At 50.1% G+C, this 23,237-nt stretch overlaps 1 protein-coding gene and 1 non-coding gene across 2 annotated transcripts in view; one reads left to right on the forward strand and one right to left on the reverse strand.

Annotated features, from left to right (window-relative positions):
• The window catches only part of LOC119432614 (uncharacterized), a 78,068-nt gene extending 76,314 nt beyond the window's left edge, over nt 1-1,754 (forward strand). The window contains exon 2 of the mRNA XM_049658324.1: nt 1,249-1,754. Within this exon, the coding sequence (XP_049514281.1) occupies nt 1,249-1,754 (506 nt within the window). The remainder of the gene's footprint in view (nt 1-1,248) is intronic.
• Nucleotides 1,755-16,068: 14,314 nt separating this feature from the next.
• Trnat-cgu (transfer RNA threonine (anticodon CGU)) lies at nt 16,069-16,140 on the reverse strand. The gene has a single exon. It is a non-coding gene; the product is annotated as a tRNA-Thr (tRNA).
• Nucleotides 16,141-23,237: the final 7,097 nt, after the last annotated feature.

Here is a 23,237-nt window from a genome sequence, read left to right on the forward strand (position 1 = left end):
TAATTGCGCGAGAAGATGAGCCATCTCAGGTGAGGGTCTAGTTGAGCTACAAGAGCTATTTGTAACAGAGGTGTTAACTTGGTTGTCTCTGCTGCACTTGCTGAAGGCACACCTCTAGGTCCAGGGTTAGGTTCAACGTCCCCACTCAAGAGAAGGCTATCGAAACAGCGCAACATACGAGAGCACCAAGCAACAAGACTGTTCGGGCAGAACAGCAGCAAAAAATAAGCGGTCGTCGGAATGATAGCTACAGGCATCAGGAATATAACATACCTGCGTAAAAAACAGGCAGCGATTTAGCAACATTTCGGCGTTGCCGCTGTTCTGCCCACTGATGTAGGGAGCCGTTACGAAGACCTTTATAGCGTCCTGTGTTGACGTTGCTGACCATAAGTTATCGATGATTGGCCGTGCGAGGATGTCGTCAGTTACAACTGGAATACCACTAGTGCAATCCCTCCGGACAGCAGATGCAGTCCCCTACCCATCGAGATCTCCGCCCCCTCGCAGGGCAGTCTGTTACGACTATCCTGTGTGTAGAACTATTTATGTGGCGCCGCCCAAGCAACGGTGAAAGCCTGGACGTTTTGAATACGCCGAGCCGCCCGCAACCGTGAATGAAACCAGCTACAACGGCGAAAAGACGTTATCGGTTGTGCGCGCAATCTGGGGCCTACTCCCCCCTCCCCCTCCCCACGCGCGCAGCGCCCTGATGTCTGCCTAGCCTCCGCAACGCCGTCTCCGTTCAGCGTTGGCGACGGTTAAAGGCACCGGGTGGGCCTATAGACCGTTTTATCGGCGAGTAGGAACGTAGCCTCGAACCAGCGCTCGCCGCCGCTCTCCTCCTCGCACTGGTATGTACGAATCGCAGTTTCTCGCAGCAGCAGCTTGAAACTGTAGCGGCGTCAAAGCGAATTAGTGTGATCCCGCCACCATCCGGGATGCGTGGCTGGAGATATCCAGGAGCTGTGTAGTGAGCCCATGCGAAGGCACCAGTAGGAAGCAGCGCTCGGTACGACCAAACGCCGGAGCACACCGGGAGCCGATGGCATCACTTTCCAGATGCTGCTGAATCTGGAGGATGCCGGTCGCAACGGCTCCTGGAATGCTACAATGACGTCTGCAGTACCGGAGTCATCCCATCATACCAGAGAGTTGGCGAACAGCAGTGGTGGCACCAATCCTTGAAGCCTCGGAAGCATGCCACAGCACTCTGTTCGTACAGGCCAGTCTTCCTCACCTCTGCAGCCTGCAAGGAACTGGAGAGGGTGGGCCTGGCGCGATTAGAGTGGATTGTGGTGCAGATGCAGTTCTTCCCAGAAGAGCAATCGGGCTTCAGGCGCTACCGCTGCACGGCGGATTCAATTGAGGACGTTCTCGCCACTCTCGGAGATGTCAGGAGCTGCGGGGACGTGGTCATGCTGCTACTGCTGGATGTGGAGAGCCCATTCGACGGCCTCTCACATTCAGTCGTCGAGGCCGCCCTGGACAGGCTCGTCATCAACGGGTGCCTCCGGGGTTTCGTCATCGCCTTCCTGACTGAGAGGACATTCCGCGACCGTGTTGCTAAGGAGCTGAGCGAACCCAGGGACATCCCAGCAGGTGTCCCACAACGGTCAGTGCTCAGCCCCCTCCTATTCATCATGGCGCTGGCGGGACTACCGGCCTCACTCACAACCGCCGCACGGTTCGCGGCCCGCTGCTCCATATTTGCGGATGATGTGGCACTATGGGTGCAGGGACCAAGGCGGTGAATCCTAGCCATCAGAAGTTCGCTGCAAAATGCCCTGGACGCAGTGGTCTCCTACCTTGGAGACATTGGGCTCAAGGTCTCCGCCAGAAAAACGGTGACCCTGCTGATCCATCTGCTGGCCTCGACCCGTCTCCACGTTAGGCAGCTGAGGGTTGGCGCCAAAACCCTGCCATGGAAGCCGGTGATAACGCACATGGGGCTCACCATCGACCACCGGCTCACCTGGATTCCAGCCACCAAGGCCACCACGACCAAAGTACGTCGAGTCCAAGGGGCCATCAGCAAGATTCAGCAGCATGGCCGTGGCTGCGATACAAAGTGGGCACTGCGGCTTAACCAGGCCGCTGCGACATCTCCTCTACTCTACGCCCTCCCGCTGGTGAATCTGTCTCCAGCCAGGAAACGCCAACTGGAAGGACTGCACAGGGGTGCAATGAGAGCCATCCTGGGGCTCCCGAAGTACTCCCCAATAGCAGCCACACTCACCGAGGCCAGCGAGTGGCCTCTCTCTACGAATGGTCCAGCGGGCGCTGGGTCATGTTGACCGGCTGCACCGGACACCTGATAGCAGGGCCCTCTTAGAACGGCCTTCTTAAGCCAACCATCTTCACGGATGGGAGGGCTCTGCCTGCTCTACGAGCAGATGATAACAGATCCACCTGTAGTGGTTGCCCCACGACCATTACACCATCTGCCTCCAGACGTCCAACTCTCCCTCGATGTGGCAACAAAGCGCCGAACACCTGCAGCAGGCAGCAACCTGCAAACTCTAGGAGCAACTGGACGGTCGGCTGCAGGTGTTTACTGATGGATCCGGGATGCCGGACGGGTCCACCGTGGTGGAGCTGGCAGACCTTAACTTGGCTGTTAACCTTGTAGCGCCCGCCACGCCACAACGTGGGGCGCATTGGTCGGCGCTCTCAGCCGGCGCCTTGGTGCCGGCTGTAAAGAAAGATAAAAATAAATAAGCGCAGCGCGTGCTCGAAGCGCAAGCTCGGCACACACAGTGTCGATCTAAAAGCTTGCCACGCTGGTCGTCGCAGCCACGTCGCTCGGCTCCCCGCCTTTGCCCTTCTGAGTAGGGAACGACGGCAAGGCTCGTACAGCCGCCGTCACGTCCTCATACAACCTCATTGCTGAGGACCCACCTGCACAACCGGTCACTGTGCTATGCAACAGTAAACCAGCGCTGCAGGCCCTGACCAACTGCCATAGGGCTCGACTGACTGGGTCCCTCCTGGTCACAAAGATCTCGGCACTTGCTTCTTCCGAAGTGTCCGCCTCCTTCCACTGGTACTAGCTGGCAACGAGAAGGCGGACACCTCTCACTAAAGCCGCCCACCACCCTGGAGTAGTGGCGTCACTACTATTCGCCCGAGCAGTAGTGGCGTCAGATAACTCGAAGCTAAAACTAAAGCAGCTCCTCGTCCCAATACACGAGGACACGAGGGTGGAAAACGGCAGAGGACCAAAGCTGCTTCAAGAGACTGGCCTCACCAGGCAAGACATAGCCACCCTGCTGCGACTCCGAACTGGGTGCATATCGGCGGAAGTTAGACGCCGCGCCAAACACCGCATCGCCTCGCCCTCCTGCAGACGATGCGGCGATACTGAGACCCGCGAACATCTCCTCATGCGCCTGTCCGGTCTTGACACAGGAACATTCGGGGGTCACCAGAGCCCACAAGAAACAGGGTACCCCTGCTGCCTCTCTCCCAGCCTGTTGTTCTCATCTCGCCCCCGTCTTCCTTCACTACACAGCCTGGTGGAGGTTGTGGAAGTGAGCGGGATAGCACCATATCACTGAGCGCACCTGCTCTTGCCGGTCCCTGCCTTTTCTGCGGCCTACTCCATGAGCGGGAAGCCGCGGCGACTCCGTTGACTACGCCGCAGAGGTTGCATACAAGCGTCAGCAGTTGGATTGTTAGCATGAACAGAAAGTACCTGACACCATCAGCTGCGTCGCGTGTATGTTCAGAACATTTTGTTTCCAAAGAGCACATGGTGATGAACTCAGCAGCCATGATCAAATTGAGACATGAATGAGAGGTGCATATTCTAGTCGGTCAACTATCGTGAATCATCATCATCATCAGCCTATTCATGTCCACTGCAAGATGAAGGCCTCTCCCTCTGATCTCCACTTACCCCTGTCCTGCGCTAGCTGATTCCAACTTGCACCTTCAAATTTCCTACCTTCAACAGGCCGCCTAGTTTTCTGCCGTCCTCGACCGCACTTCCCGTCTCTTGGTATCCATTCTGTGACTCTAATGGTCCACCGGTTATCCATCCTACACATTACATGACCTTCCCAGCTCCATTTCTTCCGCTTAATGTCGACTAGAATATCAGCTCTCCGAGTTTGTTCTGGTCCACACCGCTCTCTTCCTGTCTCTTAACGTTACACCTAACATTTTCCGTTCCATCGCTCTTTGTGCGGTCCTGAACTTGTTCTCGAGCTTCTTTGTTGACCTCCAAGTTTCTGCCCCATATGTTAGCAACGGTAGAATGCAATGATTGTACACTTTCCTTTTCAATGACAGTAGTAATCTCCCATACATGATTTGGCCATGCCTGCCGTATGCACTCTGACATGTCGCGCTAGAAGAAGGCGACAACGAAGTGCGCGCGCGAATGCACGGGACGTGATGGCACGAGCGCGAGCTTGTCATCGAACGCTGGCTAGTTGTTGACTCCAACGCCTAACCTATGCCGCTTAACATGTTCATGTTTCCTTGTTTGTAATAAATCGTCGGCAGCCACAACCTGCTGTACAGACGTAACAATTGGCGACGAGGAAGACCCTGGACTCATCGGCAGTTCACCGACATCAAGGAACGGAACGACATGGTGGCGCCTGACTTTGGTCGGCTACCCGAATTCAATGGCAGCTCTGGCTCCTGGAGGTCCTGGTATGGGAGGCTGCAGTTCTTCTTCGAGGCTAACGACATTACGGACGCTTCCAAGAAACGTGCTCATCTGCTAACATTGTGCGGAGAACAGAGAGAGAGAGAGAGCAAGGAGAGGAAAGGCAGGGAGGTCAACTAGAAGAACATCCGGTTTGCTACCCTTGTGGGAACCCTCCGGTCCCATAACCGCCGCACGGGCAGCGAACGTCGCGTCAAGCGCATGCGTGCCAGGGAGTGTTGGGAGAGGGGAAACTCCTTCCGCGGGCGGCGCACGGGAATCGCAAGCGCTATCAGCGCCACCGGGTGGGTCACGCGAGATCCCGCTGATATCGCCCGGGTCTCCTTGGTCTCCCGCAAGCGGCGACGGCGGAAGTCTCCGCCGTCGCTCCCGTATTTTTGCACGTGGTTAGTCAACCACGTTCTTGCCGCGGCAAACACCGCCCCCCCCCCCCCCCCGCCCGTGTTCCTCAGTTGGTAAGTCGGAAGCCCTTCTTTACCTAGTGTATTCTCTTCGAGGGAACCCTCAGCGATGTCAACTATAGCTAGCTGGCCTGCTCGAAGTGTTAGTTGCAGTCGTAATAAATGTTTTCCGAGTGTGCACGTGGTTGTCGTCTATTGTTTCCTCGAGCTTGTACCGGACCGCGGTTGATGCGCAGGCCTGCGCCAACCGCGGGGCGCGGTGTGTCGAGGCTGAGGGCCGTTGGCATCCCCCCCATATCCCGACAGTTTGGCGCCCAACGTGGGGCAAGCTCTTGGAAAACGGGACGACGATCGGTTCGGATGCGAGGAAGGCTTTGTCCTGACCAGCGTTAGGCCTCACCCAAAGGCGTGATTGCTAGCTAGGTTGGGCATGTGCTTTCTGGAGTGCGAGTTAACGCTGCGCCAGTGTCGCCGAACTCGTGTAGGCGCTGAGATTTGCAGCAAGTTTTCTCCTAAGAGTACGCCCGAAGCGAGTGAGTGCAGCAGCCAGCGCGGGGGTCGATTTTCCCTGTACATATGTAAATAGCCTCCTATCTGTATCTTTGGCTCTGGGAGCTGGGCGGCGGAAACGTTGGCTAGAACGTCAGCGGGGCGCAGTCCCACGAGTCTGCTCGGAAGCTGCGTGTTGAGCAGCGAGCGGGGACCACTTAGCTAGGCCGGCATCTCCTCGCGGCGGCTCATTGGAACCCTTTATGGGTCTTTTGTGACATTGGTATCCGTCATAGACGCGATTAGGCCTAAGGCTCTGCGGAGCTGCCGGTCGCATGTTCGAAGACAACCATGCCGTGACATTTAGTGAGTGCAACCGGATTCGCTAGTTCTACTATACTCGCCGAGCGGAGAAACCTCGTTCGAATTAGAAAGCTTATTTTGTTCAGATGAACTCAATATATTGCGGGCGGAATAACCGAAATCTCGGGGGACCAGAGAGCGCTTTGTTCATACGAGCATCGCCATTTTTCGCGCTGTATCAGACCGGAAAAATTCGGTCGAAGCGAATAACCTCATTCAAACGAACTGGATTGGTTTTTTTTCTTCTCTTTACCACATAAAGCTATGCGGTAGACGGGTGGTTCAGCATCGTGTCAGACGGCCGACGCTGCGGCGGCCTCTACTGCCTTAATTCTAAGTGTTTGTGGAGTGCATTTGAGCGACTTTGCAGAAAGAGTGAAGCCGTCATGACTTGCTATTGCTGCCATGGTCCACGTCCCTGCCTGCTGTCTCGCCCCCTCCCTGTTCGCGGTCCGATGCAGCAGCACATGGCAGCCACAAAGAGGGAGGCCCACCATCATACACTCCCACGAGGATGCGTCGGTGCGAGGTTCATCGAGCCGGCGCGCGCGCCGCTTCGAGAAAGTCCTGACCAGCTGTTCCCGGGTGGACATTGCGGCGCGCATCTTGAGGGCAAGCCATCTTCAGCCCCCGTCATCGTCAACCACTGTGACGGCTGCCACATGTGGGCGGCCGCCACACAGGACTGTGCTGCGTATCAACGTGGATTCGGACATTTCCTGCCGGAGTTTACCATCGCACATCCCCGGATACTTTGTCAATGCCGTCGTTCCAGCGATTTATCCACCGCAGGGCAATATTTAAGGGTGGAGGGATGTGGCAACCCTCGGGTCCCATAACCGCCGCACGGGCAGCGAACGTCGCGTCAAGCGCATGCGTGCCAGGGAGATTTGGGAGAGGGGAAACTTCCCTTCCGCGGGCGGCGCACGGGAATCGCAAGCGCTATCAGCGCCACCGGGTTGGTCACGCGAGATCCCGCTGATATCGCCAGGGGCTCTTGGTCTCCAGCAAGCGGCGACGGCGGAAGTCTCCGCCATCGCTCCCGTATTCCTGCACGTGGTTAGTCAACCGCGTTCTTGCCGCGGCAAACGCCGCGCCCCCCCCGTATTCCCCAGTTTGTAAGTCGGAACCCCTTCTTCACCTAGTGTATTATTCTCTTCGAGGGAACCCTCAGCGATGTGAACTATAGCTAGCTGGCCTGCTCGAAGTGTTAGTTGCAGACGTAATAAATGCTTTCCGAGTGTACACGTGGTTGTCGTCTATTGTTTCCTCGAGCTTGTACCGGATCGCGGTTGATGGGCAGGCCTGCGCCAACCGCGGGGCTCGGTGTGTCGAGGCAGAGGGCCGTTGGCATCCCCCCCCCCATATCCCGACACCCTGCACTAGGGGTAAGGGAAAGGGGAAATAGAAAGAGAAAAATAGGGAGAGAATGAGCACTGAGTACACGTGGGACGATGTACAGGGACACTATAGGCGGTCTCTTAAACCGGTGCACTTCAAATACTGTACTAATGCACGCAACGATTTTTGTGCCAGTGACGGGTGTAGCCACGGTCCGAGTATCTTCGACTCGGACAACAGACTTACGACATCGTCTGCGCCCTCGTTCAACCCAAGCAGCCCAACCAAGTGAGCTACGATGACATAGTTGAGATGCTCAAGGCTCATTTTGATCGGCAACATTCCGAAGTCTTCTGCAGGGCACGCTTCTAATGACGTCACCAACGGCACGATGAAGTGGTCAGTGATTACGTCACACCGCTCAAGAGGCTAGCTGCAGAGGGCAATTTTGGAACAAGCACAGACACTGCGGCCAGTCCAACAATCTTGCCTCTTGAAGTAATGCTGCGTGATCGTTTCGTTTGCGGTCTTCGGAACGAGCAGGTCCAGCAACGGCTGTTCGTGGAAAAGGACTTGACATTCAACAAAGCCTTTGACATTGCACTGTGAGCTGAGAACACTATCGAAGACCAGAGAAACGTGAAAAGCGGAATTTAAAGAGATTCACGAAGCCTTCACAACCATCTCCAAGACAAAAAACCAAGGTCACTCGAGTACGTCTTCCCAAAAGAAGAAACAACGCTGCTGGCGTTGTGACGAGAAACATAGTCCGGACACTTGCAAGTTCCAGACATCTTCCTGCAACTACTGCAAGAAACGCGGACACGTTGAAAAGGCGTGCCTGAAGAAACGGAAAGAGGCAAGAAGGAACAAGAACATTAACATCGAATATCCCCGACAAGGAACTTCGACAACGGCCTCAGCAGCAGCCACGACTCAACAGGTTTCACCTGACGCGGCACTTTACGAGCTCAACACCTTAATTGACGCGTCCAGCACGCAGAAGGTCATGACTCGGCTACGCCTACATGGCAAGTCCTTAGAGTTCTAACTCGACTCAGGTGCAGCCTGCACACTCATCAGTGAGGCCACGTTCAAGTCCACGTGGACAGATGACCCACCACGGCTTGAGACAGACAACATCCTCCTACGCACCTGGTGAGGCCAGTCCCTTCGTGTTCTCGGATGTGCAACGGTGGATGTACCGCACAGGAGCAAGACTTTGTCATTACCCCTTGTCATCAAGGGAGCAGGGTGTAACCTTTTTGGACGCAACTGGTTTCCTCATCTGGGTATACGGATCACGGGCATCAATGACGTATCAGACGACAAACTTGTTTTTCAAGGAGCGAAACCGAAGTTTCTAAAAGCCCGGCCGGTTCCTTTTGCGCTGCGGTTTGCTGTAGAAGCTGAATTGGATCGACTGCAAAGTCAAGGCATAATCGAGCCTGTGCAGCATTCGGATTGGGCAACGCCTCTCGTACTTGTTCGAAAGAAAAACGGCTCGTTGAGAATATGCGGCGACTACCATTGCACAGTAATTCAAGTATCGAAGAAGGCAGATTATCCACTTCCCATTACAGATGAAGTCCTCAGCGACTTGAGGGGAGGCAAGGTCTTTAGCACTCTGAATTTGGCACAGGCTTACCAGCAACTTCACGTAACGCCAGAGACAGCAGAGATATTGATCCTGAACACGGTGAAAGGGCTTTGAAAGGTCAAACGGTTGCCTTTGAGAATCTCTGCAGCTCCAGCCATTTTTCAATGCTTCATGGAGACTGCTATCTGGCATCACAGGCGTTTGCGCGTACTTAGATGACGTGATTATCAGTGGGAAAGACGCCACGGAACACACCGAGAGACTGGAAGAAGTCCTGAAGAGGCTGCGCAAGTAAAACCTTCGGCTCGGCAAAAACAAGTGCTGTTTTGCAGTGCCACAAGTTTCTTTTCTGGGGCACCGAATCGACGAGACAGGCGTCCACACCAACGAAGAGAAAGTCCGAGCTATAATAGAGGCTCCAGCGCCAAACTGCAAGCAAGCACTCCAATCATTTCTCGGAATGCTGGCTTTCTATGACAGATTCTTGAAGAACAAGGCAACAATTGCCAGCTGTCTCTACCAGCTCCTGCAGAAGGACGCCACGTGGAGATGGGAGACCAACCATCAAGAAGCATTCGATAAGCATAAGAGATTGCTTCTCAGTCAGAGCGTACTGGCACACTACGGCGAACAGAAGGAGCTTCTCGTCTCATGTGACGCTTCACCGTACGGCATAGGAGCTGTTCTGTCTCAATGTGATGACCAGAATAGAGAGGCGCCAATCGCTTTCGCATCTCGGGCGCTAGGGTCGGCGGAACGCAATTATGCTCAGCTGGACAGAGAAGGCCTCGCTGTAGTGTTTGCAGCGCACAAGTTCCACAAGTATATTGCGGGAAGAAAGGTGACTTTCGTCGCGGACCATCAACATCTGCTCGGCATACTAGGTCCAGGAAAGCCAACGGCTCAAGTCCTTTCACCACAGATGACCACATGGTGTATCAAGTTATCGGCGCACGACTACAACATCGTCTACCGGCATGGCAAGAACCATCAAAATGCAGTTGCGTTGTGCCGATTACCATTACCGGAACGTCTCGATGAACCCTGGCCACCAGGTGACGTACTGTTGTTTGAAGCTCTGTCGAGACCTCCGTTTACTGCTACAGAGATACCACGTCTGACAAAACAAGACAGTATCCTGCAGAGGTTTCACAAGGCAGTACAGGATGGCACAGTGGAAAAACTCACTCGAGAGGAGTTCGCTCCTTACCGACGAAGAGCGACCACACTAGCATTTCATCGTAAGTGCATCAGACTTGGATCACGGGTGATCATGCTGGTCACCGAGGCATGGTAGCCATGAAAAAGGTGATTGAAGAAATGGTGCGACAGTGCCGTGAATGCAGTTCAACGCAGAAGAGCCCACCCAAAGCTCCTATTCCCACCTGGGACCGTCCCCAGACACCATGGCACACGGTGCACGTTGACTTCGCGGGGCCACTGCTCGGGCGCACCTACTTGGTTGTTGTGGATGCACACACAAAGTGGGTGGAAGTTCGGCACGTGACGTAAGCAACATCTGCGTTTGTCATCGATGTGCTCCGAAGCCTCTTTGCAACGTTTGGCATTCCGCAAAAGGTCGTCTCCGACAACAGAAAAGCCTTTATTTCCACCGAGATAAAGCAGTTCTACACGGCAAATGGCATTCAGGCTATAACATCACCAGCGTACCACTCTGCAACAAACGGCCAGGTAGAACGCTATGTGGCAGAGCTGAAGAGAGCATTCCTGAGGGATACAGACAAGTCCATACAGTGCCGACTTGCAAGATTCCTCTATCGACAACACACAACTATACACACTGCCACAGGGATGACACCCGCGAAAGCCATGTTCGGGCGAAAACTTCTATGCCCTCTTGATCTGCTCAAGCGGGAGACAGGAGATACAAATCCCTGAAAGCCAGGAGACATTACCGAAATCACGTGGCTTCACTGTGGGGGAGAGAGTACTTATCCGTCAATTTTTGAAAAAGCCGGATTGGATTGAAGGCGAGATACTGTGCCGCGTCGGACCACGATCCTGGCTGGTAAAAAGCGACCAAGGAAACGTTCGGCGTCACCTCAACCACATGAAGAAGACGAGCCAGACCGGACAAGCAACCCAATGACCGATAGATTGGAGTATAGCAGACGATCTCTCAGGCACCACGTCAGAAGAGACACCGTCGAGTTCTGCGGTTCAACGGCCTGACTCGCTCGACAGGCAAGACAATTGTACTTCCTTGCAACCGTCGACCTCGACGTCACAAGCAGGAACCACCCGGAAACTGCGACCATCTGAGCTTAGGCGTGCTCCAGACCGCTATGGAGACTTCGTCTAAAGAAGAAGGAATTGACATGTCGCGCTAGCAGAAGACGACAACGAGGTGCGCGCGCGAATGCACGGGACGTGATGGCACGAGCGCGAGCTTGTCATCGAACGCTGGCTAGTTGTTGACTCCAACGCCTAAGCTATGCCGCTTAACATGTTCATGTTTCCTTGTTTGTAATAAATCGTCGGCAGCCACAAGCTGCTGCACGACGTGACAAAACAGTCGCACCCTTTGCCGTGCATCCCGGCGGAGTTTGCAAACTGGCAAAGTAATCTAGTAACGGTGGTTGGGCAGCAGGCGTTGGCGCCGGCGTCAATGAGCAATCGCAAGGAATTGTGGGGCGCGCCGTCTGCTAGCAGCTTCCGGTTCGACTGACGTCGTGGCGGCATCGGCGGCATGCCCGGTGCACGTGTTTTTTACGCGGTTTCAACTCTCAGTCGTGCGAAGGTTTCCGTCCCCGTTGTCGACCACCAATGTCGTAACATTCATGCAGCTGATTTCTAGGTTTCAGTTCACTCTGGGCGCGACGATGACGAGCGAAGAAAGGCAAGGATACGCTTTTATTTATAAACGAACGCCGGTTTTCGTTTCAGCAGCCTTGTTTGTTTCAGCCAGGTTTAGCTCTACGACATTTGCCGCTGCTTGAACGCACCGTCACTGACTGCTCTACCTGCGGGTCAGTCAGAAAGATGAAAAAGATATCTTTGTCCGATAATTTATCAAGCGTATACAAGCATTACTTAGAAAATCGGGTGCTGAGGTGATGGCTCTAGCAGCCTGGTAAATACTATCCTGTGATCGTCGCTGCAACCGATATCGTCAGTAACGGCGTAGCTAGCGTAATTAGAAAATGAAGTGCTGAAAATGTTTGAAAAACTGCGCGCTGTCAACGGCATTTTTGGTCGAAACTCGAGGTTCATTTGAAGTGGTACGTAGATAGACGTTTCTCGCTGTTTTGTCAACAAGATGGGGAAATGGCCCTATCGCTGACATATTACGGCAGCGCGCATTACCTCTATTTGTGTTCAAGGAACTAAGGTGGGCTAGTTGGTTACAAGTATTACGTATGTATCTCGCTGTGTCTCGTTTAGATTTGCGCAGTAAAACCATTTATCATAATACCTATATATGTGCATGCGAGTACTGAAATAGTTATTGTTGCTTGAGTTAATGTTAGAGAAAGGAATATCTTGGGGAATCATTCCGGGTCGGCCCTTACACAGCTCATCGCCGCCTGATAAGTGGCGCTGTACGTTCATTTTCTTTTTATTCACTGATGGTTCAGTTTTGGAATTGGCAGCCATGCCTCTGATGCTTGTGCACAGCTGACTCAGCAAGGGATGCTGCAAGGCAGTAGTGACATGAGTTTACCTTTAACGCTTGAATTTCAGCAGCGAACGGCTGAACAGCCGACCATGGTTTTGCTAGGCGCCTGCAACCTGGTAATCTTCGAGTGTAACAAAGCCGGAGACTGCAAGCGCATCAATAGGCTTCAACGGCGAAGCGGTGGCGGCGGCTGAGCTGCCTCGAACCAGAAACAGCGAGCAGACGGCGCATCCCAGAATCCCTCGCTCTTTTACGGGTCACCTATTCCGGTGGGAGAGGTCACGTGCATTCCGGGCACGGCTTTTGCGGACGCCATTTGCGGACGCTAGTCGTGTGCGCGCTTTCGCCAACCTAGCCAAGTAACGCTTTCGCGGAAAAATCCTCTCAAGAAAAACAACTTCAGTGGAGGAGCTACGCACAATTGTAGCAGAAGTTGAAGGAGCACCCGTTAACTTACGTGTATGGCGAACATGAGCCCATGCCACTGACGCCCGCAGACATCATAGGCGGACGGCAACAGCTTCAAGACAGACAAACAAGGCCACACAACGGAGACCTTGAAGAAGCATGGCGAAGTAGATGCAAACTCGTGAAAGCTTGGTGGAAGAGATGGCATCGCAAATATCTCAAGGAAATAGGAGCTACTGTCAAAGCCAAGACGCGACAAGCAAAACCATTGTCTTAAAGCGATGTGGTTTTAATTGAAGACCGGGGTCTAAGAACATTTTGGAAAATGTGCCGAATTAAAATAACGTTACCCTGGACGCGACGGAATGACAAGAGCTTGCTTACTTCGGACATGCAACAAAGAATTTCTCAAAAGATCTGGGAACACCACCTACCCTTTTGAAGGGTGCTTCAAATAGCCCGCCAAAGCCCATCTCAGTGCAAGGGCGCTATAACGTAAAATGATTCCAAACTATTTTGATTCCAAACTCCTGACGTCAAATTTACGTAACCACCGACGCAAGCATCGGGCGGTGACCCGCAGCGTTGTCTGAACAATCCAATCAAACACTCTCCCAGTTTATAGGAGGTCACCTTTGTTCGCTTTCAAAACCAATAACATTGTCTACACTCAGCGGTTTTTCTTATCTAATTTGCTGACAAGAGGCGAGGAGCACGCTCTAGTGGAGAGGGTTTCGATGGGGCCGGGCCAGCACAGTGAAAATAGATAACCGCATGAATAGGGTGGTGCCGGCTTCTCCGATTGGTCCGGTTCGCCTTACTTAGCTTGCGGTGGCTGGTCGAAAATCGCGGCGGCGTGCAACGGAAGGATAAGAATGCCGCTAAAACGGATCCTCAACAAGGAAAAGTTGGCAGAGCGATGTCGTATGCATGCCGAATGGGCTCTATAACGTTTTACTGCCACGCAAAAAGGTTTATCATGCGCAAATAAATACATGCTCACCGGCAGGTGCGAGTAGCGAGGGCCTGAGCGATCGGCGGGCAGCCATCTGTGATTCCTTTCGGAACGAGGCAGTCTGTGGCTATTCAGAAAAATTTTCAGCTTTGTTCGGCATATTAATGCATTTTTTTCGCGTACACGTCACTTTGACGTAGTGAGTATTGGCGGTTTTGTGACGTCGCGTGACAGACAGGCGAAGTGGGCGTAGCCAGAAAACATTGGACCAATAGCAGAGAGTTAATGGTGAAAAGACATCGAATCAGGAATGATTATTTTTCTTTTGTGTGGTTTAATCATGCATAATCAGTGTGTACACGTTATATCAGATGGGGAGCTATCGCGGTTTTCGTGACGTCGCGTGATAGACAGGCGAAGTTGGGAGCGGCCCGAAAATGTTTTGACCAATCGTTGAGGCTGATTGCAGAACTTGGAATCAAAACAGTTTGTAATCATTTTACGTTATAGCGCCCCAAGTTGGGCGGGCGGGAGCGTGTAAAATATAATCATCCAGGCACTCGAAGAGCAAGAGAACGGCTCCTTGGCGCGTGCTACTGCTTTAATAAATCGTTCATGTTCGAAGCAGTGGCCGGTCTCGTTCGTTTTACCACCCACACGCGTCTGACTAGGGTCTTAGAGCATAAATACTTGGGTTTAACCTTATCACATGATCTCCGATGGCATGTTGAAAACATTACACCGACTGCACTCTCTTCTTCCTGACAAGACGCCTTCGCCTGGCACCGCCCGCCACAAAGCTGTTGGCTTATCGCATCAATGTTCAACCCATCCTTGAGTACGCTAACATTGTTTGGTTTCCTTTCACTAACGAACTTATTAACAGACTGGAGGGGATGCATAGAAAGGCATTAAGGTTTATTTTTAATAAATACAAGCTAATTAACTCACCAACTAGCTTACTAAAACAAGCTGGTATGCTAACCTTACAAAATCGAGCTAAACTAGCCCGACTGAAGTTTTTGTATCAATTAATCCATGGCGAAATAAACATTGACGCATCTAAAGTTATCTATTGTTCACATACGATATCTACACGTCATAAACATCCTCATACCCTTGTTGAACACAAGTAGAACTCATACTGTTTTAAATATTCTTATTTTAATCGTGCAATCAGAGAGTGGAACCAACTGGACCATTCAGTGGCGAGCATTCCGACTTTAGAAAGTTTTGGTCGAAGAAATAATACGTGCATAACTGTGCATCACTAGTATGACACCTTATTTTCTACATTTTTTTAACTGTATTATATTCTCTGTGTTCTGATTTCGCACTTGCGTCTCAAAAATTGTGCTCCCTTTCTTTCTCTGTTGACTCGATTTTGTTTTGCTTACTTTTATTGTGTTAGATGTACTTAGGTCCTCTATATTTGTCACAGTTGACTTGATGCATAATTATTGTAACACTGTATGGCATTGTACGAGAAGAAAGGTAACCGAGGGGCCCGATTTTTATTGCGATAGCAATTATATGGACACTCCAAAGCAGATTTCTGCCGTCGCCGTCGCCGTGAGGTTCCGTATGACGTCAACGGCGATGAAATCGTCGCCGCGCTCCGGACGCTGTATGTGCGAGTGAAAGGGCGCGAGGGACGCGCGCTTTCACGGGGAGCGAACGCACGTCGGAGAGCGAACGCGCGTTCTGCGCCGTACAACCTGAAGGGCTGCAGAATTAACCGTCTCTTTCCTCCTTTCCATATATAGAGAGCAAACGCAAGTTTTTCCGTCGCGCGAAAGACTGTGGGGGGACGGGAGGGAGGGAGGGGAGGCGACGTTTAGCTGCGGCACCAAATACGTATTTATATAAAAACGCCGCGCGCGTTTGGTGCGAATGCCGGCAAAACGCCGACGGCGTCAACAATAGTTCTGCGCGTTGCTGGTGCTGCTGCATGTCCAAGTTTATACAGCTGATAAAACTACAATCCTTACTCCGTATAGCTCTCTACTAATTTGCTATCGCAATTGGTGCTTCGCCTTTCGGGTGAAACTGCGACAAATTTTATTATCATATCATAAGAAGCCAACAAACAATGACACCAAGGACAACATAGGGGAAATTACTTGTACTTACTAATTGAATTAAGGAAATGATAAACTAATTGAACTGAAAACGGATGAAAAAACAACTGTCCGCAGGTGGGGAACGAACCCACGTCTTCGCATTACGCGTGCGATGCTCTCACCATTGAGCTACCGCGGAGCCGTTTGCATGATGAATGCATGATGCATGAGATGAATGCATGATGTTTTTCAGCATATTCGTCTTTGGCATGTGATACTGTTCTCTTGAATGTGGCAGCTGCAAACTTATAATCACTCCAGTTATTCGGAGACTGATTGTGAAGTAGTGTTTACCAAGCGGCTTTTCGTCGTCTATAATCCCGCGTGCACTCCGAATTCCACCAAGGAGAGTGAGTACTTTTATCTTTGGTAACATTAAACTGAGACCTTTTATAGGAACATTTTAATACAGCGTAAAGGCTTATGGCTTTGTTGTAATCCGGCACCGTTATCTGGGAGTTGAGGGTCGCTTTTATTATACTCTGAAATTTCTGGTAATTGACAAAAATTCGCGCCGGAGACTCTAAAGAAGTAAGAGGGCACAGAATATCAAATCTAATGGGTAGATGGTCACTGTTTGAAGCAGAGCCGACTGTAGACCAGGAAGTGACGCACATCCCCGAACTGGCAAATGTTAGATCCAATGCTGATTTATAACGGCCTTGAATAAATGTAACTGTTTTCGTGTTTAAGCAACAAAAATTTTGATTAATTGCCCAGTCCGATAATATCTTTCCACATGAGTCTGTTCTGAAACCCCAAGCCACATGATGAGAATTAAAGTCTCCCGCTATCACAATTTCTTTCCTACAAGATTTTACAGCGGTATCAACATATCTAATGCCTTGAACACCTGCGGGAAAATATACATTTACTAAAGAAAACGGGGAACAACCAGGAATAGTTACATCTAATGCTAATATCTCGCACTCCGTAGACATATACTGATATGATATGTTTGCTTTGTGGCATATTTTAGTTGTTATCAAGAGCGCAAGTCCTCCGCCTCTCGATGGACGGTCCAATCTAAATAAACGATAGTTTCTTATGTGGAAATCTTGGCCATTTGAGAGCCAAGTCGCCTGCAAAAGAATAATGTTGGGGGAAAATTGCGAACAAAAATATACCAAATCTGTGGCTGCAGAAATAATGGAACGGCAGTTCCACTGTAATACCTTTAAAACACCTATGATGAATTAATGCCTACTTTAGAAATCACTTGCTCTAAAATACTGTCTTTTAAAAATCTCTCTTCGAAAGACTGTTTAGTGTTTAGTGGGTTTTGGTTGAGAGATAGAACTCGGAGAATTAGGTTAGCATCTGTCTTGGAAAGACTATCTTTAACAACGTTTTTGGTTTTGAGTGCGGGACAGAGGTGGATGAATTATCATTAGGTGATCTTGTGCGTTTAAGCGTCGGAAGACCCATTTCTACATCCTGGTTGTTTTCTGGCACTGATCCAGAGAAGCATCCGTTGTCGGTCTGCTGAGTTGAAGTTGATTGCCTTGTATTTTCAACGTTTTCTGCAATGATTGGCGAGGGATCTATTAGCTGCCCAGCGTTTGATGTAAGGGGATGTGGAGGAGTCTGTAAGCTAGTGTTAGAACTCGCTACAGAACTGAAAAGCTGAATCATTTGAGATGTCATCACATGAGCTAGAGTCTCCGACAGGTTTGATGTTAGTCGTTCCATAGCTTTCGACAGCGCTTTTTCTACAGCTATCGCAATAGCATCGCAAAGGGTTGAGTCTGCAACCATTTGTTGACGGGCTGTCACTCCTGCATATCCCTTAGATATTCCCTGGACCTCAGCAACAGCATCACGGCGTGAGAAGCGCCTCCTTTCGATTACTTCTATAATTTGAAGTTCCTGTGTTATCACAGGACAATTAGAGTAGTTAGCGGGGTGACCACCACTACAGAGACAGCATTTCTCTTCTTCGGAAGAGCAATCACTAAAATTGTGGTTGTCACCGCAATTACGGCAACGTGGCGCAGATCTGCAGCCCCTCACGTTGTGACCGAATCGCCAACAATTGGCGAATTGTAGAATGCGTGGAGCCAGAGCTTCAACCTTGTATATTAGGGGCCAGAATTTGATTTCTGTCGGACGCATTGTCCCAGGAAATGTGATTATCACTGACTCAGTTGGAGTCTTCTTATTGTCAATCACTCGGCTATACCGGTACACGGAGATGACACCAGCCACCGAAAACATCTCTAAAATCTCTTCCGGGGTTAAACTGACGTCTACACCTCGTACAATGCCTCTAGAGCATGCAAGATGCGGTGGGACGAAACATCTCACCGGATGTGAAGCGAACGTTGAGCAATTTAGCAGTTCCTTGGCACAGTTGTGGTCTCGCGAGCAACATAATATACCTCCCCTGCCGAACAGGCGGACCTCAGTGATCTGTCGGAAGTGGGTGACGCCTTCTCCAATTCCACCTGAATCGTCTTGGGGTTCTTCATGTTGATTATACCCCCGTCGGTAGGCACCATGACCACGGGAACGTTGCCGGTTCCAGTGCGGAGAAAAAACTCAAGCGGTAGCTCCTGGGGAGCTACCGAGGCTGACCACGGGGGAGCCCCGAGGCCAGGCGATGAGACAGACATCAAGCAAGGCTGACTAACTCAAAAACACATAAGAATTCTTCAAACGGAAATAGAAAGAGTAACGTAAAAGATCAAGGTGAACAAAGAAAATACCACCCGATACTTGACCTAAGCCTCCAAAGCAGGAGATGCTATTACGGCGATCGAACGCAGGAACGCAGGAATCGAACGACCATGTGTCAAGTCGCGTGCTTTCGAGGTTCAGCAGAGGTTCAAAATGCAGCGTAGACACCAAGAATAGTTAGCCATACGGTCGCCGTTGCTCTTTATTCTCACTTCTTCCTCCTTGACTTTTCAGAACCTTCATCTTGCGTCATCTTCTTTCTCGTTCACCTTACAAGTTATGCCAGATGTTTGTCATTCCTTGCGTCCTGATAACACGTTTATCGCACCAGTTGACCGCAATTCTAGAACCAGCCACGTGAACACGGTCTATCCACCACGGGCCCGCACTACGACGCAACAGCCACCTTTTCTTTCTGCAAACTGCGCGAGACTAGAGCGATTTTCTCTACCACTACAACTGATCTTGCTCCCTCGAAATCCCTTCCGGTCTATTCACTACAATGATAACATAATTATCCTTGAATAACTTCCAATGTTATGTAATGTCCCACGTTATCTTTGAGGTAATAAATAAATAAATAAATAAATAAATAAATAATAAATAAATAAATAAATAAATAAATAAATAAATAAATAAATAAATAAATAAATAAATAAATAAATAAATAAATAAATAAATTTGGTTCATTGTTCCCGCAGCTATGTCTAGAGGGATGTGATGATGATAGCGACATCTGTTTGCAAAAGTTGAAGCAACCATTGTCTTGCTTGCTAAAGGCAAAACGCCTGGCCCCGACGGCCTGGGCACAAAATTTTAACTGCCTTTTTTTGCACTGAGTTGGCTCAATTTCTGCTTAAGGTGTACGAAGAAGCGTAGAGATTTGGGTAGCTGCACGCCACGCTTTGTCAAGAGCACACTGTACGTATTCTAAAATCAGTAATACAACTAAATGCTGAATGTAGCTTTTTATTCCGTGGACCATGCTTGAAGTGTACTGTCCATTCATGCGAAAAGTTGCAAGCAGAACGCTGCCTTCAATGCAGACTCGATTGAGTGGGTCCCGAGGGGGAGTCCACTTGATTTCCTTGTTTTTGCCGCAATTTATATTGTCACGCTCGCCGTGACGAAAGTGATGTCAAAATCACTGCAGCTTGATTTTCGCATATTAGATTCTATGGAAGTCGGCCCTAGTGGGCCGACTTCCGCAGCGATGGCCTAGCGGTAGAGCATCCGCCTCGTATGCGGGAGGTACCGAGTTCAAATCCCGGTGCCGCCGGGAACCCACCGGTTTTTCTGATGGGTAGAGATGTCCCCTGGCCTGGTGCTCGGCTGTCGTGGGGGTCCACATCTCGAAAGAGGGCCCAATAGAGATTTCAGCTGTTGTCTCTGGGTGCCTCTTGTCCAACCACAGACGGCCTTGTAGACGAGCATCCGCCGCGGCTGTGGGAGGCAAGTGCTGCCGCCGGGTACCTACCGGTAAAATAGGTACAAGCGCGCTCCCGGCCTGGTGCTCGGCCATTATGGGACCTCAACGCTTGGAAAGGGGTGTTTGACCTCAACCCGAAGGTGCCCCCACCTCAATAGGTGCTTGGGGCGCCACATGGGAAATAACCGCCATGGGAGCGGCCCAGACACCACTTGATTTACATGCTCACGTTGGTTTCGACGGGAATTCAGGGCGCAGGCTCCTTTCCCAAGCGTATCACCCCTGAAGGAAGCCGAACGCCAGGCCGGGGTACGCTTGTACCCTTTTGAACCAGTGGGTGCCCGGCGGCGGTGAGAATCGAACCCACAGCCTCCCGCAGCCGAGGCGGGCGTTCTACCACTCGTCGTAAAGCAAACGTCGTACCAGACGTCGTAAAGCAAAGTGTACAGGCGTTGTGCTATCTAGGTGGATTAAGATACCATCCTTCTCGGCTCACTCTCGCATGCACCTATAGCATATGGCGCGCGGCCACGATCTTATCGCACTGTGACTTTGTGCGGAACCTCAACGGCGACGCCGACGGCGGGCGACGACGACGCAATAATAAGTTGTCGAGTCTTTGTGCCCGTGTTTCGACACATAAATTCAAGTGGCGTGCGAGAAGAAGCACGCTAGGCCCTACCTGCTGAGCTTCACTGTAGGCGTAGTATACGTATAACGGGATACCTCTGAGCTGTGTAAAAACTTACATTGGTCAAAGGGACAAACCGGCCGGTTCGTTAATGACCGAGAATAGTTAGCCATACGGTCGCCGTTACTCTTTATTCTCACTTCTTCCTCGGAGAAAAACTGGTTAGAAGTATAAATACCCGATGCGGGAAAGTGGCGGTAACTCACCAAGAAAGACATTGTTCTTTAACAAAGTGGTGGTGGTCATTAGTTGAAATAAAGACGGCTCAACTGGGAGCACCACTGGTTTTTACAAGACGTAGGGTTGACAAAAAGAACAAGATGCAAACTTGCAGGCGTTGTTCATACAATTGGTCTAGCTTTTACAGAAAACTGGAACTAAAATAAACCGTTCAGACGTTTGAAACGCGAGAAATAAAAACTAGGAAAGAAAGACAACTGGTTAAAAGAAACTGCGTTGTATCAAGATATGTCGGCTAAAAGTAAAAATTGGAAATGAAAGCGAACAGTACGAATACACATGTTTTTGGAAGTTGATGGAGAGAGAAAAGAGAAAGACCAAATATTAATTAAACGAAGACTAAACAATAAAATTACACTTTGTATGAAATGCGTAAGTCACGCCTGTCAAATTTCCTGGCGCGAAAGGTGAGTGGAAGAAAGAAGGGATGACAGAAACAGCGGCAACTTTCAACTAATTTTATTTCCTTACAACGCGCGCATATATTGATTAAGGTATTGACTGCTTGGATGTGCAGATTCAATGAGAGCAAACAAGAAAATATACGCAACCCAACAGATGTTAAGAAACTGCAACTCGCTTTTGAAAACAGACAACTCGCCTCTTTTTGACATCCGTTGGCTCTCGTGCCATCGAATTTCCATCCACGAAGCCACATGAACCGCGGTGAAAGGGCACGTTCCATTCTTAATCGAGAGGTCCCCAGTTAAGACCTCCTGTTAAGACATCATCTAGATAGGATTGTTTCTAATGTCAAGAACGCTCACCTTAGAACTGTTTTTCTCGGCGAAGATCCATAAGCATTTTCGTGCTATAGTGTCAGCGAAAGGGAACATGGCAGGTCTGTGTAGCTAAATACCCACAGAACTGCTTAGCTTCACTAGTTTTTTCAGACTCCTTTCGCTTGCACAATTCTCAGGCATTAGGGCAGTTTTGGACAGAGAAAAATCCCGGTGATTGTGCAGCTTTTATCGAAGACTTGTATTGCTCCTTGCTGCATGGCGGTTCCGCCAAGGAGTGCAAGAGTCGGTTTTTATAGACATGCGCTGTTTCCACGGGTACTTTTCTAGAAATTAGTTCAATGTACTTACTGTCGACGCTGGTTGGGTGGAGAGATGGCATGTTTCTGGAGAAATCAGGAATTTGTATTGGTTTAAAGGTTGCCCCCTATTCTTAGTGATATTTAGCTGAGCAAGATTGACAGCTGCTTATAGAAGGCCTTGGGTGATTGTGTTATTAGAATATTTCGTTACGCTGATGATTGCCTCAATAAGGATAAATTTGATTCCACTGCTACCTCAGTAAGTGAGCAATTTAAACTTAATGGAGGAGGACTAAAGTTCACCAAGGAATTGCCTCAGTAACGCGTAATATAGTTTCTAGACATTTCCTTGGTCTTCGAACAAAATCACGTGTGTTGGCAGTGCTCCCCTAGATCTTCGAAGCCATTATTAAACTTTCAATCCAAGCATCAAAAAGTAGTAAAAAACGGAATTGCCTTGTCGTGCCTTAAGTCTTCTCTCACCAGATCGTGCATGCCCAAAATGAGCGCCAGTTTTAATGCAGAGGTCCGGCGCCTATTAGAAGCAGGTTATTCTATCTAGCGTGGCAGTGGCCACCTGTAGCTGAACGCCTAAAAAGTCGATTTCGCGAGTAACGCACCTGATTACAGAAAGAAGTAATAGCAAGAAAAGAGTCGTGGCTATTGCTTACATTCATTCAGTATATCGCACAGGCTTAAGAAAGTTGCAAATAGATAGTGTTAATGTTGTTTTTGCTGCTCCCAATAAGCTAGGTAAGTTATGCGCTGCCGTGCAGAGAAAAAAGGAGCAGGTGAAAGGCAAAAAAAAAAAAAAAAGAAAAGAACAGATATTTGTCCAGTGAAGCAAATCAAGAACAATAATTTTACTGACTGTAGTATGGATGTGGTAAATAAAGTTCCCTTTAGCTGTGGCCATTTCTACGTAGGGCAAACAGGGCGGTGTATCAATCAGAGGCTAACGGAACATAAAAGGTCGTTAACCGGTGGATCGCCTTCCAATCTTTTCTTACATTGCCAAGACTGCCAATATTGTAACTGGACGCCCTAGTTCGATGAATGCGCGATATTGTACAGGCATAAGAATGAAGATGCGCGTCTAATTGTCGAGGCTTGGCATATGAATAATGGTGGAAGTGCGTGCGTGAGTCAGCCTTC

This window comes from Dermacentor silvarum, chromosome 11 (assembly GCF_013339745.2).
Source record: "Dermacentor silvarum isolate Dsil-2018 chromosome 11, BIME_Dsil_1.4, whole genome shotgun sequence".
Taxonomy (NCBI): domain Eukaryota; kingdom Metazoa; phylum Arthropoda; class Arachnida; order Ixodida; family Ixodidae; genus Dermacentor; species Dermacentor silvarum.